This window comes from Phacochoerus africanus, chromosome 7 (assembly GCF_016906955.1).
Source record: "Phacochoerus africanus isolate WHEZ1 chromosome 7, ROS_Pafr_v1, whole genome shotgun sequence".
Classification (NCBI taxonomy): domain Eukaryota; kingdom Metazoa; phylum Chordata; class Mammalia; order Artiodactyla; family Suidae; genus Phacochoerus; species Phacochoerus africanus.
Window position 1 is genome coordinate 76,168,630 of NC_062550.1, and position 17,931 is coordinate 76,186,560.

The 17,931-nt window shown below is 34.3% G+C and overlaps 1 protein-coding gene across 2 annotated transcripts in view; it reads left to right on the plus strand.

Annotated features, from left to right (window-relative positions):
* Positions 1 to 17,931, plus strand: part of CNTN1 (contactin 1) — a 325,309-nt gene that overhangs the window by 241,711 nt on the left and 65,667 nt on the right. For both annotated transcript variants that reach the window (XM_047787973.1, XM_047787974.1), the window contains one exon: positions 14,388 to 14,546. In XM_047787973.1, the coding sequence (XP_047643929.1) occupies positions 14,388 to 14,546 (159 nt within the window). The remainder of the gene's footprint in view (positions 1 to 14,387; positions 14,547 to 17,931) is intronic.

A 17,931-nucleotide genomic window follows, 5' to 3' on the forward strand; every position in this document is an offset into this window, starting at 1 on the left:
TAGCAGAGCTCATATCCAGAGAATATTCTCTTCACTGTCTGCGTAAAGTTATTTTGAACCGTTTACTTGGAGATGTTGTCCCACATTAATTAGTACCCTTTTTTAAAAAATAAAAAATAAAAATATGGAATAAACATTTTCCTTGTCTGAGATAGAAAAGTCCCAATGATCCTATTATTGGAAAATCATGCACTAATTACATATTTTTTCCTTCTCACTTCTTCACAGTAGCTATATGAAATTTCTGCATTTGTGTTAAAATTGGAATATACAATTTTAAATATAGAATTAATCCTAGAATCATCTAGAAAATTCCCATTCCTTTGAATGAGAAAATTTGGATTTTGAGAGAAAGAGACTTGCCTTATATTCCACATCTGTCTGGAACAGTCTGGTATGCAGAGCTGCTTCTAGACAGTACGAATAAAAAAAAATCTAGAGTTAATTTCTCAACCTTCTGTAGCTAATGCTTTAAAACTTTATACTCTAATACCCTAAAACTTTCAATAGTTAATTTGGAAGAGTACCTGAAAGATTACCAAGTCTGCTTTAGAATTGCTGCTACTAAGTTGTGCGTGTTATTGATGGCAGGTCTGTTCTGCTTTCTCTCTCTCCCATTGTCTAGCATATGCTAATAAATAGTAGCTGAATTTTTAGAGCATTGTGGGAAAAACCAAACCAAAGAAATTTTTTAAAAAAGGTTAAATTACTGCCTCTTGGATTATTTAGCATTTTATTTATATGGCTAACTCAGGGACCTTGGATATTTGTGAAAACAAAAGGACAGTGAGTCTGGTGTCATGTTAAAAGTTAGTAGAACTCTTGGTGCTAAGTCAGGATTTGGATTTCTGCGGTATCTGGCAAAAATAATCACACTGTATTCAAATTATAGTTAAATTATTAAATAAATGTGGATTTATGTTTACAATTATTAGTCAAATTATTAAATAACTAAATGTGGATTTATGTTTAAAATTATTATTTAAGCATGGCATGTCCAAATTGATTCAAAAGGACTTTTAAACTGATCATTTTAATCACTCTACAATTAGGTAGAACAGATTAAAAAGTTTCGTGTAGTATAAACACCAAGTTAGATAGACATATAAGTGTATACATACCTTAACACTCCTACCTGCTTCACACACACACACACACACACACACACACACACACTTATGTGAAGAAGTCCAGAAAGAGATACACTTATACAGACAGAAAGATGTGTCCAGATCATCATCACCAAATCAAAGAGAATGGTTGAGGTAGTTTTTCAAGTATTTGGGTCAGAAAAACACACATTTACCTCAGATACTTGGATAATTGCCTCCGCTTTCCACTTTCTTTGGCCAAGAAAGTTTGCCACAGAGACAGACTAAAGATTCCATCTCATCAGTCCTTGCAGAACTGAGACAGGAAAATGGCCCTCACTGCCCACACTGGCTGGAACAACGACTGACTAGGCACCATTCTGAGGCATCCTGACCCCACTTGGCATGAAATCCCAGCAATACATCTATTAATAGCGAAGCTTGCCCAGAAATTAAGCTTTCTCATTTTCATTGAGAATCAACAAATTCAAAAGCCACTAAGGGCCAGCAGCTAAAGCTAAAGCAATGAGCTGAAATACTTTCTTGATTACTACTAAACACAAATAATTTAAAATTATGTTCTCAGTGTCAGTTCAATGTAAATTGACATAAGTTCAAGGAAATGTTTAAATAGATCAATGGAGTATGTAATTCGTTCAGAACGAGTCACAATATTTTAAACCTTAGGTTGGGTCTTGAAAATGACCTGGTTTAACATTTCATTTCACAAGTTCAAAAATTAAAACGTGGCGTTCCCATCATGGCGCAGTGGTTAACGAATCTGACTAGGAACCATGAGGTTGCGGGTTTGATCCTTGGCCTTGCTCAGTGGGTTAAGGATCTGGCGTTGACATGAGCTGTGGTGTAGGTTGCAGACTCGGCTCGGATCCTGCGTTGCTGTGGCTCTTGTGTAGGCCAGCGGCTACAGCTTCAATTAGACCCCTAGCCTGGGAACCTCCACATGCCGTGAGAGCGGCCCAAGAAATGGCAAAAAGACAAAAAAAAAAATTAAAACATAATGGTGTGAGGGTTATAAACTGGTAGATGAAACCATAAAGCATACTCTGCTGTAAATTTAGATTACTCTTCTTTTTCTTCACTGTACTACTATGAGAGGAGTTTCCTTGTGGGACTTCTCTTCTTCAATTAATTGTTCCTGCGTTCTTTTTTGTCATAATCAAGCTGTTCAGATTTCAGAAAGCTGGAATTTATTCTTTACTACACAGTTGGACTGTATCCATGGCTCCCTTAAAAGATAATCAGTGAATTTGCTTTTCCTCTCTTTGATTCCAGGAGGAAAAACAGAAAAGCTTTACAGAACTTTACAGCCTGGCATGCTTTTAGACACCTATTTCATTGCTCTATCTTGGGCTTTAAACATCAGTGTGTATTTATCAGAAAATAAAGCCAAATTAGGCTAACAATTATGTCAAATTACAAGAGCCATACAGATAATCAGTGATATCTATAATGGGCATGAATAAATGGCAATTAACTCATATTTTAAAAAATAAATTTATGTTTGCAAAATATTATGTTGGCAACTCCAGTCATGCTGTGAAAAGGTATATACTATGAACATAAAAAATATAGATATGTAACTATATAATTTAATATATAATATATGACATTAATATAATATATACTTATAATAAAAATAATATTATAATAACATTATAATTATGATATTGTAATAATACACATACTGAATATCATATTTTTATTATATAAGGATATTTAATACTTATTAAGGCTTATATTTACCAGGTACTATTATAAGAAATGAATACTATTATTATCCCCATTTTATACACGAAGAAATTGAGTTCCAAAGAGGCTAAGTTCAAAGAGGCTGTACAGCTAATAAGAAGAAGGTCATACAGCTAATAAGGTCATACAGCTAATAAGAAAAAGGGCAAGATTTGAATATAGGCAATTTGACTTCAGATATAATACCCAGCTCATTGTTATAATATAATCAAACATTAATTCAGATATATCTGATGGGATAAAATAATCAAAGTGGAAAAATTAAAATGTAGGTCTTCTTTCTTTTATGGTAAGAAATGTTTATTCCATAGAAAGTTACTGATGCAGATTTTGCAGTTTTATTTTTGACCATAGTATATTTATGGCTGGTCTAATAACAAGGGAAAACTATAGTAATTTAAAATATTTTTTCAGCTAGTCAACATCATAACGATTATAATTACAGTAGCAAAACCAGTAAATAAATCATAGATGTGTTCTTTGGCTTTAAAACTAGTTCATTCAAAATGTTTAAATGTTTTAGATTAGAATGTATATGTCTTTAGGACTTTTATGTAAATTTTATCACATCATCTTAACAAAATTAGTGCAAGAACTGGTAATCACATTGATAGGCAGAAGAAATTTAAAACAGAACGCAAAGAAAATGAAAATATTCCTCAGAGTTCACATGATCAAGCCACAACTTGGCCAGTTATCAGTGCTCCAAATAATACATAATTTACTTCTCTTCCCTTTCTTTAATGTTTTACATCCCCAAATTTAAAAATCAGATCATGTAATTTTTATTGTACATCTGTTTCACCGTTGGTATATGAATTTGTTTCATCAAATTATTTATATTGTCCACCCAAACACTCTGAGGTGTTGATTATCCAAAGCGAATTGAGAGAGTAAACTTTCAAGTTATTTGAAATTAGAATTTCATATCTTCTCTTTTTGGTTCATTTTTTTTTTTAAAGAGAAAATTCCTTAGCTTCATTTTTGAAAAAACGACCAACAGAAGGCTCAATGGTGTAAAATTCCTTTTAAGTAAAATATTTTTGCTTGTGTTTGATTTTTGTGCAGTCTGCCGTTCAAGTCTGAGGAATGTACAATTATTTCTTCCTAGAGCCTTTTGCAGACTGGCTTTCCGCCATCACCATCTCCTTCCCACCGGCCAACCTCACCAGCCCAGGCCCTGGGAATTTGATTGGTTCACAGAATTTTTTACTCCCAAGCAAATGAAAATGTAGGAAACTCAGAGAAAGCTTTTACCCTCTAAACTTATTTTAAGAAGTTGCAGAGAAGAGGTTTTAGTCCTTTTGAATTGCTTTCCAGAGCTTCTCAAACTGCCATCATCACTGGGATTAATTGAGACTTACTCCACAAGAAAGGGAGAAATGTTAAAAGGGTAATACAACCAATGGTGGAATCTCCATTGGTATCTTGTAAATGCTGCTATTTCATGATCTGTATCCTCCCTACTTCCTCCTCAAAGAAAGAAGCGTGGATGCTATGCTTGTGTGACAGAATTACCCTGTCCCAGCAACCCATGCTTTATCTAAGTTTGACTTAAGGCTCAGGACATCCCATTAGATCAGCACGTCAGGAAGCTCTCAATCTTTTCTCTGCCACAGCACTTTTCTGCTACAATGTTTAAGTGCCCAATAACTTGGTGAAAGCAGATTCTGGAATAAATCCAAAAGGTCTTTTATTTTCAAAAAAAAAAAAACCCATCATTTTAACTTCTAATTGTCCTGTGTTAGTAATAGTCACTCTGAATACTGGACAAGATAAGGAAGTTGATTGTGATCTATGTATATTTCCCTGGGCACTGCTGGAACACCTACCCCTTTATCTGAAAGTGCATTGGGATGAAAGTGAATAACATATTAAAAGGATAATTTTTGAATCCACTTCATTTTTACAAAAACAATTACAACTTATGAATTTTCAGTATTATTAGTGGCAAAGAACTTGTGACTCACCAGACTGTAGTGGTCCCTGGTGTGTGTCACTGAATAGTCTGGGCTCCGTCACATGAAGGAATACACTTCTGAGTACCAGCTCGCTACAGTCTTAGTGGCTCTCAACAGCTGGTGCTTGAGCTCCCTGAACATTCTTGAGCATTTCCCCAGAGGCAAGGGACTGTTCATACACATCAGGTATGTCTGATATCTGTGGTGTAAGCAACTTAGAGAACCACTATTTCATATGTTTCTGCGAAGGCTGGAAGCTGCTATTAGTAACTCGAGAAATGACACTCTAATGGGGAACAGTTTAGGGAAGGCTCCACATGTGACTGTTCACAGCTGCCTCCTGAAAAAACTACCAAAACTTCATTTAAAAGGGAGAAAAAAAATACCTAAATTTAGCAATTTGTTTTCTTCAAAAGGCTTGAAAAACGCTTATGTTTGAAGTAGCAAATGCATTCCGTGGCCTTTGTCGCCATAGGGCTACATTTGCAATAAGCAGCAGCTTTCCCAGCAAGTTTTCTTAGATACCATTTCTCCTATCTAAATAACTATCACCAGGGGGACACTAGTGGTTATAAAATGGTCCAATTCTATTCAACTATCCCTAGCTATGGTTAGGGAACGTAGGTGGAAGCTCATTTTGTTAATTATATACCTTTCTATATTCTAGTTATATTAGTATATGCAAGTAGTCATTAAAGTTCTGCCTGGCACAATGGAAAAGGTATGGTTTTTGGCATTACGTAAACATGGATTAGAAATGCACTTCACCTGCTGGATAACCTGTGGTCTTAGGCCAGTCAGTTAATCACTATAAGCCTCAAAGTCCATGTTTATGAAAGACAATAAGGTACAGTTCACGGGTTGCCCGTGATGACTTTTTATACACATTTTCTTTTACTTCTGTCCACTTTGTTATTAATGTCTATATAGACATAAACAATGAATACAATATTACTTAAGACACAGGTTCCCATAACTTCCAGCCCCAACTGTTGATTCAGTTGCTTAAAGTCATCCTCAGGATTTTTTTCTTTTCCTTACTTGGCAGCCTTGAAGGCATAAGCATATGTTTGAGTAGGAAAACTTGTACTATAGGGAGTGAATTACAACAGGTCTAGGAGTATAGGGGTATTTTAGAGGGAAGGAGGGGATCTAGTTACAACTCTCATTCTTTAGAAAGTCAGTCGCAGTTTCTGAGGGGAACTGGTTTGATGGGGATAATGCGTGTCATGTAAGCCTTCTCCCTTTTGGACCGCCATCTACAGAGTCTAGGAGAGGATGTTTTCTTTGTTCACTATTGCTACTTACCTACTGAGGACACGTGGCAAATTCCCAAAGTACATGGCTTCCTGCTCCGAAATGGGCATCCACACTTGCCCTTCAGCCTTGATCTTTCCTCTTGCAGGTAAAAACAGAAAAGATGGAGAGAAAAACATGGTGGATCCTTTTCTCCCCGTCTGTGCAAGTCTGCCTCCAACCTGGTGATCGTTGACACTCACTATTTGTGTGAAAGCCTTTTTTTTTTTTTTTAACATGTTATACTAGATTTTACTAATTAACTGAATCTTGTAGCTTCCAAGTTCCCTACCTGCCTACCCCCAAAATTTAGTTCTTAGAGGTTTTTTCACCTTTTGAAACATCTAAATATACTTTGAGCAGAAAGATACTTAAAAATACGTAGCTTCTCTAATATCTGAAAAATGCCTAGTGAACTAACCCAGTACCTCATAAAAAGTAAGTTTTTGTGTTTTCATGTCCTGTTTTTCTTTGAAATTATATATCTCTCAGAAATTAGCTCATTATCTGAAAAAAATGAAGAATTGGTGAATTATAATACAGGAATATTGCCACTGAATGGACTGTTTGATTTACCCAAGCAGGTAATGAACAATGTTGTTGTCAAATTCACTAATGAGTCATCTTAATTAGGATGTAAGCTAAGAGGCATTACCTCAGTGGCCTTTTGTATCCTCGTGCCATATGTATCCTTTGGCAAGAAAAGATTCAAAGCAGCAATAAACAAATGAAGACTCCCCATGGCTCTGTAGGGTTTTTGGAACAATTCCTGGGATTGGGAAGTGAAAGTGGACAGCATGTGGAGAAAATTGTCATCTCAGTAGCAAGATTTAAGTGAAGATGACTAAGCCACTAACAGCACGCAGGCATGTTTAATTTTGTTAGCTCCTAGCATCAGCCTTCTTGGATCTTTTGTTTTGAGAGGAAGGTCAAGATTTTTGGAAGGACTTGGGCTGAAGTGAGAGATTAAAAGTGAGTGGAACTGCTTAATATCATTGTTTGAATATTTTCATCCCCCCAGCACTTTGGTCAAAGAGACATGCTTAAAATTCTTTTTTCTTCACAGGAAATAATTTTGCTCTTCTCAAAACAAGTTTCGGTTGAGGTGTGAGATATTACATTGACTTCTCATTTAGTAACTTCAGCATCCCCATCTCCCCATCTGTGTCTGGAAGAACTTTCAAGAAAAATTTGAGAGATGCATATATGACACATATATATATATATATATAAAATTTATTAGTCCTTTTATTTATTTATTTATTTATTTGCTTTGGGGGCTGCATGCACGGCATATGGAAGTTCCCAGGCTAGGGGTTGAATCGGAGCTGCAGCTGCCATCCTACACCACAGCCCATAGCAATATGGGATCCTTAACCCACTGAGTGAGGCTAGGGATGAAACCTGCATCCTCATGGATATTAGTCGGGTTTGTTACCACAGAGGCACAATGGGAACTCCAATTAGTCATTTTAAAGAATACATATCTCTGGCTCAAAATCTTACCTATTTCCATTGGTTTTCATTTTTTCATTTTTCAGTCTCAGTTATTTTCACAGAAGGAAGCATCTTAGAATTCAGACTGGAGATCTAGGTCAATTGTCATTTTAATAAGATATTTAAAATTAATTTGACATCGCCATGGAGATGTGCATGAATCAGCTTTGTGAGCATCTTCTTACATAGTCCATAATTGAAAGTATGCCACCAAGATCAGATAGGAATATAGTTTGGGAAGGAAAGAATAAAAATTAGAAAGGAAACCACATGACAAGTATGACAAGTGCTGAGAAAAAGAGAATATTCTGGTTTAGATAAAGTGCATCAATATCATCTAGAATTATATAGATTCATTTGCCTCCCTTTAGTCTCTTTCTCATTTCTAATGGAGATCTAAGTTTACTTTTATCAATGTAAGAGGTTAAAATATTAATGTTAGAGGTTAAAAAAAATCCATACTGCCATCCTATATAATGGTAGAGAAGAAATATTTAATATTCAGCTTCATCTTAGTACAGCCTTATGTTTCAACAAGACCACACACTGATTCATCTTTTATTACTTTATAATAAAGCTGTTGTCTTAACTAATTTTCAGAGCAAGAATGGGCCTATAGTAATAAGGCAACTTTAATTGGCATTTTGGTAAAGAAGAAGCCACTTGCCTTAATATAACTGATGTTCTGTCGGCATTGTTGTTTCCATGTTATTTTATTTTAAAAGGAAAGATAATTTGATCTGAAAGTTTTTTGGTTTTCTTAACACTCAAACTTTTCCTTAAAATTTGTTATTTTAGTAAAAATAAATAATGGACCACAAGATATTTATATCATGGTGCTTTGCTTTTAATTACTGGGGAATTACAAGCGGAAGTAGAATTACACTGAGATGTCTTTCCTGCTTAGCATCAAGGCTTATATTATTAAATGTGTGCTATATGGAATGGAGTCCGAGAAGGACCAGCAGTTTTGGGGGTCTAGTTCCAAATACAGTTGTTTAGAGAGCCAGTTGCTCAATATTTGCGAGGAAGAGAGTGCATTAGGGCTACTTCCCAAGTCTTGGCGCTGACTCAAATGACACCGGGCTATAGTCACAGCTATGGTTTGTCCTGCTTAATCTTGGAGGGTCCCAGTTTCAAATCTTCTATCTCATTTGACTTATGGGAAAATTAGTCTAAGTTATTAAGCAATATAGATTAATGTGTGAATAAATCACTTCAAAAAAGTTCTTTTTTCTGCTATTTTTCCTCAAATGTCTAAACTCTTCTTTTGAATATACCTACATTCCTAAGGAGGAAATGACAGAATTGATAAGTAATCGTTTTTCTGATGGTTTTTCCCTCTTTATTTACATATGAAAAAGAACCGAGTGGAAATAACATCTGTATTTTGTTCAGACATCATTTTTTAAAATAAAAACTCTAGTAAAATTCAGCACAGATTAACAAATATCTTAATGATTAAAAAAAAAAACTGGGGATGTAATAGAAGTTTATAAATGAGTGATGTGTTTATCTTCACTTACCCGAGTTGAGATCACACAAAGATTTAAGAAGCTATGATCAATGTATCACCATTTTTGTCTTTTTCCCCAAAATATACACTAGTGCCCAAAAAAATCCTCTAAAGGAAAGTAGTCAATACTATTTTTGAGTCTGATTCTGATAATGCTGTTTTTAAATAATTGTTTTTACTAGAATCATTGAAAAGTTGGTCTCATGGCAAATCAGTTGGGTTAAAATCTTAGTTTTGCCAATTGCTAGCTGGATGATTGTAGTTATTTCATTTTATCCATCTATGTCTCGGTTTTCTCATCTGTAAAACAGTGAAAATAATAATACCAAATCATAGGGTTATTGATAAGGATTATAAAAGATATAGCAATTAATATAATAAGGGCTCGGTAGAATATATTATTTTTATTAAAATATAATATCTACATTTCCTTTTTTGGATTCAATAACATTTTACATCATGTAAAGTTCATGTTGTTCTGAGTTCATACTTTTTCAAAAATGCATACAAATCCAAGAGAATGGCAGCATAAATGTGTCCAGTATTCAGATAGTTCTCTGCAGGCTTTTTGCCGACAGGCATGTTGGGGCTGCAAGATTTGAATTTCAGACATGGGTTTTCTCATTTTGCCTGGGTTATGCCAGGAAACCCCGTCTCCTGTCTTGTCTCTGTACGCCATCACATACTAGCTGTGTGACTCTGCCAATAACCCTTCTAGACTTCAGCATCCTTTTGTAAAATGTGTAGATGTTGGCTTAAGAGATCTGTAAAATATGTATGATCTACTTTACACATCAAAATGTTTTCATTATTTGCCTATGGGCAGTAATTTAGTAGTAAAAGCATTGAGAACCTAGAGAAATTTAGGGAAAGAGACTATGGATATTGCCAATGAGATCACGCTGAACCTCAGATGCTAGGGGACCAAGACCACAGATTGATCTCCACAGGTGAGATTTTATGGAGCTTTCTTAATCAGTGATCTCTGAGAGAGATATTTAAAGTCAGGGGGAAATATAATAATGGGTAGAAAGCAAGAATAAGAAGATAGAGGCTAATGCAAATAAAAAAAGAACATATGAATGGCTAGGTAACAAGGACCTACTGTGTAGCACAGGATAATCTATTCAATACTGTGATGTAACCTATATTCAAAAAGAATTTGAAAAGGAATAGATATATGTATATGTATAACTGATTTACTTTACTGTACACCTGAAACTAACACAACTTTCTAAGTCAACTATATGCCAATAGAATTTAAAAAAAAAAAAAAGGAAAAATAATCCATAGTGGCAGCCTCTACAGAAAGGCAGCAGTTGAGCACAATGATTTTGAATAGGAAAAGAAAATGCAAAGAACCAACACTGACGTTAATACTGTTAATTTATAAAGGGGGAATTTTTTCAGCTGGACAGGCCTAATACAATTAGTGATGTCCACTCAGTGACATCTGTCAGCATTTGGAAGAATCGGGAAACTAAAATGGCAACACTGTTTTATGGATATGATATATAAGCTTAATAAAATGAATTTCAGAACTCCAGGACTATGGGGGGGTATGTGGTGACAAGCAAGTAGGGTAGATGAAACCGTATTCATAAAAACTAAAAACAAAAATCTTAATTTGAATAATTTTTATTCCCACTTCATATCTCTTTTTCTCATTTTCTTTTTTCAACTCCATTAAGTATTTACTCATAGTGAGAAGAAATGATGAAAAGCTTTTGCCAGGGCTAATCAGAGAAATATTCCAGTTCTTTCTTTTTTTTCCCCCACTGTGGATCATTAATTATAAAAACAAAATAAATTTAAAAATGGAATAGTAAAATAATTTGTCATCTAATATACCCAGACATTTAAAATGTAGGTCAAATTCCAAAGGTCCTTTCCATCTGAACAATTTCTCTGTTTCATGATAATTTAAATGTGGTGTAAAGAGTATTCTTAATAATCATTAGCTATCTGCCTGAGGACACCTAAGAAACTGGAAAGATACATCAGTAGAGTAATAATGAAATAACCTTCCATTAGCAGGCCTTTCTCTTACATTTTCCCTGACTTCAATTCTTTCCTTAATGATTTCTTGAAAATATTTGTACACTGATGAGAGCTTTAAAAAGAAACAAACAGGAGTTCCCCAATAGCCTAGCAGTTAAGGATTCAGTGTTGTCACTGCTGTGGCTCAGATTCGATCTGTGGCCCAGGAACTTCTGCATGCCAAAATAAGCAAACCAAACCAAAACTCTTAGAGTCAGTAGTATATATTGCTTTTTTTCATTGAGGGAAGAATCAGAAAGATAGCCAGTTCCTAAAGGCCTTCCTTTGTGCTGAGGAGCCAGTGACTGAGTTATTTTATTTTTTATCACAACACTCTTCTTAGACAGCAAGTAACATCAGCTGCATTGCTTTGAAAACCTTATTCCTGGCAGTGCAGGGCTGGCCCAGTTTGACTCCTGGGCACCACTATTTTTTGCTGCATCTCACTTCCTTCATACATACTAGAGCGCCTTCATTGCCCCCATCTTCCCTTACCTCCCTCAAACTTACCAAAAATAGCTTGCTTTTGAATCAAAACAAGTGGTTAGTGAAAAATATGGGAAACAGATCCCTGCTAATTGTTAATAAGTGTAAAATTAATACATACTCCTAATAGCTCAGATGCCCAGCAAAAGTTTATAGGAGTAACAATAATAATATTAATAGCTAAAATATGCTGAGGGCTTTCTGTGGACCAGGCCTAGCATTACATTCTTTAAAGATTTGATTTCAATCCTAATAACAGTCCCAACTGGTCAATTTTTATTACTCCTATTTTGCAGATGAAAAATGAAGGCTTGGTAAATTTGAGGAACTTGCTCAAGATAAATCAAGGCACAGAATTTAAAATCAATCCTATTTTAATTACAAAATCTCTGCTTTTTAACAGTATATTCTCTCTCAGGTATCTTCTGGGACACACTTGTCATTAATTAATAGATGGAAAAATCTACTAGATTGACACATTGGGGTTTTGAGGGTATCAACCAACTCCTTTTCATTTGTTTTCTCAGTTTCACCTTCTTCTCATGATATAGTATTTCAAGGCAAGTGGAAGAATGGAGTTGTATTGTGTATGACTGTTATGTTTAGAGAACAGTCTGAAGGTCAATGGGATAATTTTATGTCTTCACCAAATGTTTATTAAGAATCCATTATATCAGTGAAAAATACATAAATGCAATTACAGTCTTTTGCCCAGCAATGCTGCTCCTCAGTGAATGGGTGACATTATGCATATAATGTCCCAACAAAGACACTAGTAATATGCAACTTAAATCTGACCTTTTAGAAGGTCCTTTGTTTGCCATTCCAACAATTTCGGAGAATAACAGCAGGGAAATGATTTACACTTTAATGGTTAAAGACTAGCCTATGGCAGTGATAAATTTTCTGAATGTTATGCCTTTATGCTCAGAAAAAGTATCTGAATGCTCTATTATAAGACTTTTTCTTCCTTTTAAAACTTATCTTTGTAAAATTTCTCATTTCTAATTTTTAATTTTAATATTTTGAAATATTCCACTCAGTAACTGCCTTGGGATGATACTTTATGTGAAGTAAAGAACTCCATGGTTCTGATCAAGAATGTGCACTGTATTTCAATGTGATTTTTACAGATGAAAATGCAATATGTTCTTTCTGAATATCAAATGTATCATGTAATTTCTGTGGCTATTTCATTAATTTTGGATAGTGTATTGTTACTTTTAATTAACAACAGGAAGTATAAGAATGCCATTACAGATTTTACATTTACAAAATTTACCTTTATTAATTTATGTTATGTTTCCAAATAAAATTTACTACCATCAATAGGCTGTGTCTTGTGTTATTTTAACATTAGTAGTAGTGTGATTCTGTTTATGTATACACACATTTTCTTCCTTGGGACCAGTGGCAAGGAAATTGGTGAATGTTTGAGGTGTTGTCTATTTGCAAAGACCAAAGCCTACGAGGGAAACAAAGGTGATGGAGACTAAGCATCTGATCTGACATTTAAATAGGAAGGCATTTATTTTCACCTAAAGAATAAAAACGTATTTTATTTAATACTTTTTCCATATGAAAAAAAGCTGCCACTTTACCAAAGTTGTTGGTTATTATATTCACTATTCCTAATTCAGTTGGAGATGGCCTCCTTTCTGGTATGAAGAAAACAATTGATTCATTGTCTGAAATGTCTCTTCTAGGAGTTCTCTGGCAACTGAGTCTTCTAAGTGAAAGATGCTACTTAGCAACTAAAGGCCTTTTTTCACATTTTAAAAAATAAGAAAATGTAATGAAAGATATAAATACTTATATACCATAATCATGGTATTCTTACTGTCTATCACGGTGAATTATTTGCTGGTTCATATCACCCTTTTCAAAACTAAGAACTATTCACAATCTAAGAGTGATGTCTCATTCATCTTTTCATCCCTACCATCCAACAAGGGGGTCTAATTTAGGGGATAAATAGATAATATTAGTACTGAGTTATGAAGCATCTCTGAAAGCCTATTTTTAACATTGTTTTATCTTACACAACAGTAATAATTCTTCTGGTCTAAGACTCTTCAGAATATTATCTGATGTTTTAAGATCATTACTGGTATATCTGAGTTGACTGTTGTTTTCTACATTTAATATAAAGTATAAATATTTCTTTTAATATTACTTATTTCTATTATCATAACAAACATGAAAGGTAGTACCCAAATGATACCTACAATCATCCCCAGAAATTTCTATTCCAAGTGAAATGAATTACCTATAGCATTTAGATTTATTAAAAAGTATTTTTTCCATTATGGGGAGACAGAATGAAACATTTGACTAACTCTCCTCATATCTGGATTGCGCTGTCAGCTCTGACCCATGCATTCAGCGAAGCGTGCATTAAATCTCACTAAGCTGTAGTCAACTAGATCCCTTCAATGCCAATTGCATTTTACGAGTCAAAGATTATCACATTTATCCTGAATAACAATGCCATTTTAAAGGACAGTACTTATCTCCTTTCTTAAAAAGAGACATCGTGAAATCATTTAGTAAAAGCCAGAGATTCTATTACTGCTTTTTATAGTTTATATTTTTAAAAAATGGGGCAACACTAATTATATAGTATTAATGTTCTCTAGATCAATTACAAGGCAGACACTTTTGTATTCTAATGTGCACTGAATTCACTAGTTGGAATTCATTGATTCATTGCCCAAATTTTCATTTCAGGCCCTCCAGGCCCTCCTGGTGGTTTGCGGATAGAAGACATTAGAGCCACTTCGGTGGCACTTACTTGGAGCCGGGGTTCAGACAATCATAGTCCGATATCTAAATACAATATCCAGACCAAGACTATTCTTTCAGATGACTGGAAAGATGCAAAGACAGGTGAGTTTTGTTTGATTAGTTTGTACGAATTTTAAATGAGTTTTATCAAAAACAAAAGAACCTGTACCTTTTAAGAATTTCATCTACTCTGAATACTTTCTTTTTTAAAATTTATTTTTATTTTGATTTTTTTTTAGAATCCCAGTAATTTGGTAGTGAAATACAGCAAACTAAATGTTTTAAAGCTATAGGGGAAGAAGCAGCATGTCTAAATCTGTAATGGGAAAGCAAAGAGAGGCCTTCTGGGATACTTAATTGAGCTATATGTAATTCTAAGATATATTAGAAAAAAATTATAGGGAAGTATTTTTTTTTGGCAAATAGCATCTATAATTTATTTATGACCCTTTTAATCTAATTATCTAAGTACTATAGTTCTCCATTTAAAAAAAGACACAATTGATCATAAAGATTGAGCACCCAGATCATACGGCCATAATCCTTTACTTCCTCAGGATGATGCCTGGCTTATCCTCAGAAACCTTTAAAAACAGGTCTTTTTTGTTTTTTGGGTTTTTTTTTTTTTTTTGTCTTTTCTAGGGCCACTCCCATGGCATATGGAGGTTCCCAGGCTAGGGGTTGAATCAGAGCTGTAGCCACCTGCCTACGCCAGAGCCACAACAACTCGGGATCCAAGCCGTGTCTGCAACCTACACCACAGCTCACGGCAATGTCGGATCCTTAACCCACTGAGCAAGGCCAGGGACGGAACCCGCAACCTCATGGTTCCTAGTCGGATTCGTTAACCACTGAGCCACGACGGGAACTCCAAAAACAGGTTTTTAAAGAAGTTTAGTATCTCAAGCCTTTTTTATTCTCATATTAAGATTTTCTAAAAGACTAAATGGGTGTTTTCTCTACAAGTATTATCGTTGCCATTTCTTATCACTAGCATACAGTATCACACAGCTTATTTTCTCCTAGAATATCAAAGAATATAAAGGATTTTTTTAAAAGTAAAATAACCTGTTTATGTTTGTCATTGTTGACAGTATTTTTAAGCAGACTTCTTGTTGTCAGAAGTTTTTTTAAGAGGCATAAAGAAGAGGCTTAGAAATATGAGCTCAGTTGTCACCAGAGGGGAGAAAAAAGGTGAAAGTAAACAGAATGTTTCTCTTTTTATTTTTTAATGAAAAAGAATTAATCCCAACATATCTTAAATGTACTCATTTTAGTTTTATCTTCACATAATGGAATTTATTTGTATTGCTTCCTAAGAAATTTTAATTTAGATTCACTTTTTCTGGATAATTTCTTCCTATCATGGAAATGAATGAAATATAAACTTAAAATCTGTTAAAGGGTTTAGGATATATTTTAGTACTAAACAATTCTTCATGTAAGTGTATGAAATTCAAAAGAATTATAAACAGGTGAAACATTTTTATTACATTATGTTTTCGAGTGTGATTTTTATCTAGAAACACTTGGCAAAATCAGACAATTTGATAAACAATTTTAGAAACCATTTAGATGTTTGATAAACATAAACATGAGCAGTTTCTGCTTCTCTGAAGAGAATGAAAATGAATTATAATGATAAAACTGTAGATAATATTAGATGCCTAGCCAAACTGACAATGATTATAGATACTGGAAAACAAATGAAATAATTAAATGCATGGTTAAAATTTGCTTTGGCTTTGAAAAAGGAATAATGATTGTCATTTCCATTAATTATGATAACTTACAATGTAGCTCAATTAAAATATACTTCTCATTAAAAATTATTCCATTATAAAGTAAGTTCTATGAGGATGAAAACTTTTGATTTATTTGCTCTTCCATCCCTAGCAACTAGATCTGGGCCTATAGTGCTCATTCATTAAAGATATATTTATTGAGCTCCCACCGTATGCCTGAACCTGTCCTTGATGCTGGATACATAGTTGACAAGCACCGAATAAACCAGAGAGAGAAAAATACAAAAAGAAAAAAACAAAAAACAAACAAACAAAAAAAACACCAACCCTACCTTCAAAGAGCTTACATTCTAGTAGGAAAGATGGTAATAAGAAACTAATTTTAGCAGTTTCTCTTAAGTCCCTGTATGATCATTTAACTCTGGGCTATCTTTAAGTTTGCCTCTATTGAATTTTTTTCTTTCTTGACAGTGGGTCACATTTCTTTGTTTTCATGTGCCTAATAATTTTTCATTGATTTCTTTTTTTAAGAGTTTTATTTTTTCCATTACAGTTGATTTACCCATTCTGTTAATTTCTACTGTACAGCAAAGTGACCCAGTCATACATATATGTATATTCTTTTTCTCACATTTAGGTTGTTACTATGTCTTGGTTATTGTGAATAGTGCTGTAATGAATATAAGGGTGCATGTATCTTTTTCAAGGAAAGTTTTGTCCAGATATATGCCCAAGAATGGGATTGCTGGGTCATGTGGTAGTTCTATATTTAGTTTTTTGAGGTAATGCCATACTGTTTTCCATAGTGGTCGTACCAATTTACATTCCCACCAGCTGTGTAGGAGGGTTCCCTTTTCTCCACAACCCCTCCAGCATTTATTTGTTGACTTGTTAATGATGGCCATTCTGACAGGGGCAAGTTAGTACCTCATAGTAGTTTTGATTTGCATTTCTCTAATAATCAGTAATGTTGAGCATTGTTTCATGTGCTTGTTGGTCATCTGTATATCTTCTTTGGAGAAATGTCTATTCAGGTCTTCTGCCCATGTTTCAATTGGGTTTTTGGTTTCTTGGTTTTTTTTTTTGCTGTTGAGTTGCATAAGTTGTTTTTATATTTTAGAAATTAAGCCCTTGTCAGTTGCATCATTTGAAACTATTTTCTCCCATTGTGTAGGTTGCCTTTTTGGTGTTGTGGGGTTTTTTTGTTTTGTTTTGTTTTAAGTTTCTTCTGCTGTGCAAAAGCTTGTCAGTTTGATTAGGTCTCATTGGCTTAATATTGCTTTTATTTCTGTTGCCCTGGGAGACTGACCTAAGAGAAAATTTGTACAGTTGATTTTGAAAAATATTTTGCCTATGTTCTCTGGTAGGAATTTGATGGTGTCCTGTCTTATACTTAAGTCTTTAAGCCATTTTGAGTTTATTGTTGTGCATGGTATGAGGGTGTGTTCCAGTTTCATTGATTTACATATGGCTGTCCAGTTTTCCCAGCACCACTTACTGAAAAGACTGTTGTTTTTCCCATTTTATATTCTTACCTGCTTTGTTGAAGATTAATTGATTGTAGGTGCCTGGGTTCATTTATGAGTTCTCTATTCTGTTCCATTGGTCTGTATGTCTATTTTGGTACCAGTACCACGCTGTCTTGATTACTGTAGCTTTGTAATATTGCCTGAAGTCTGGGATAGTTATGCTTCCTGCTTGTTTTTTGTTTGTTTGTTTGTTTTTCTCTCAAGTTTGCTTTG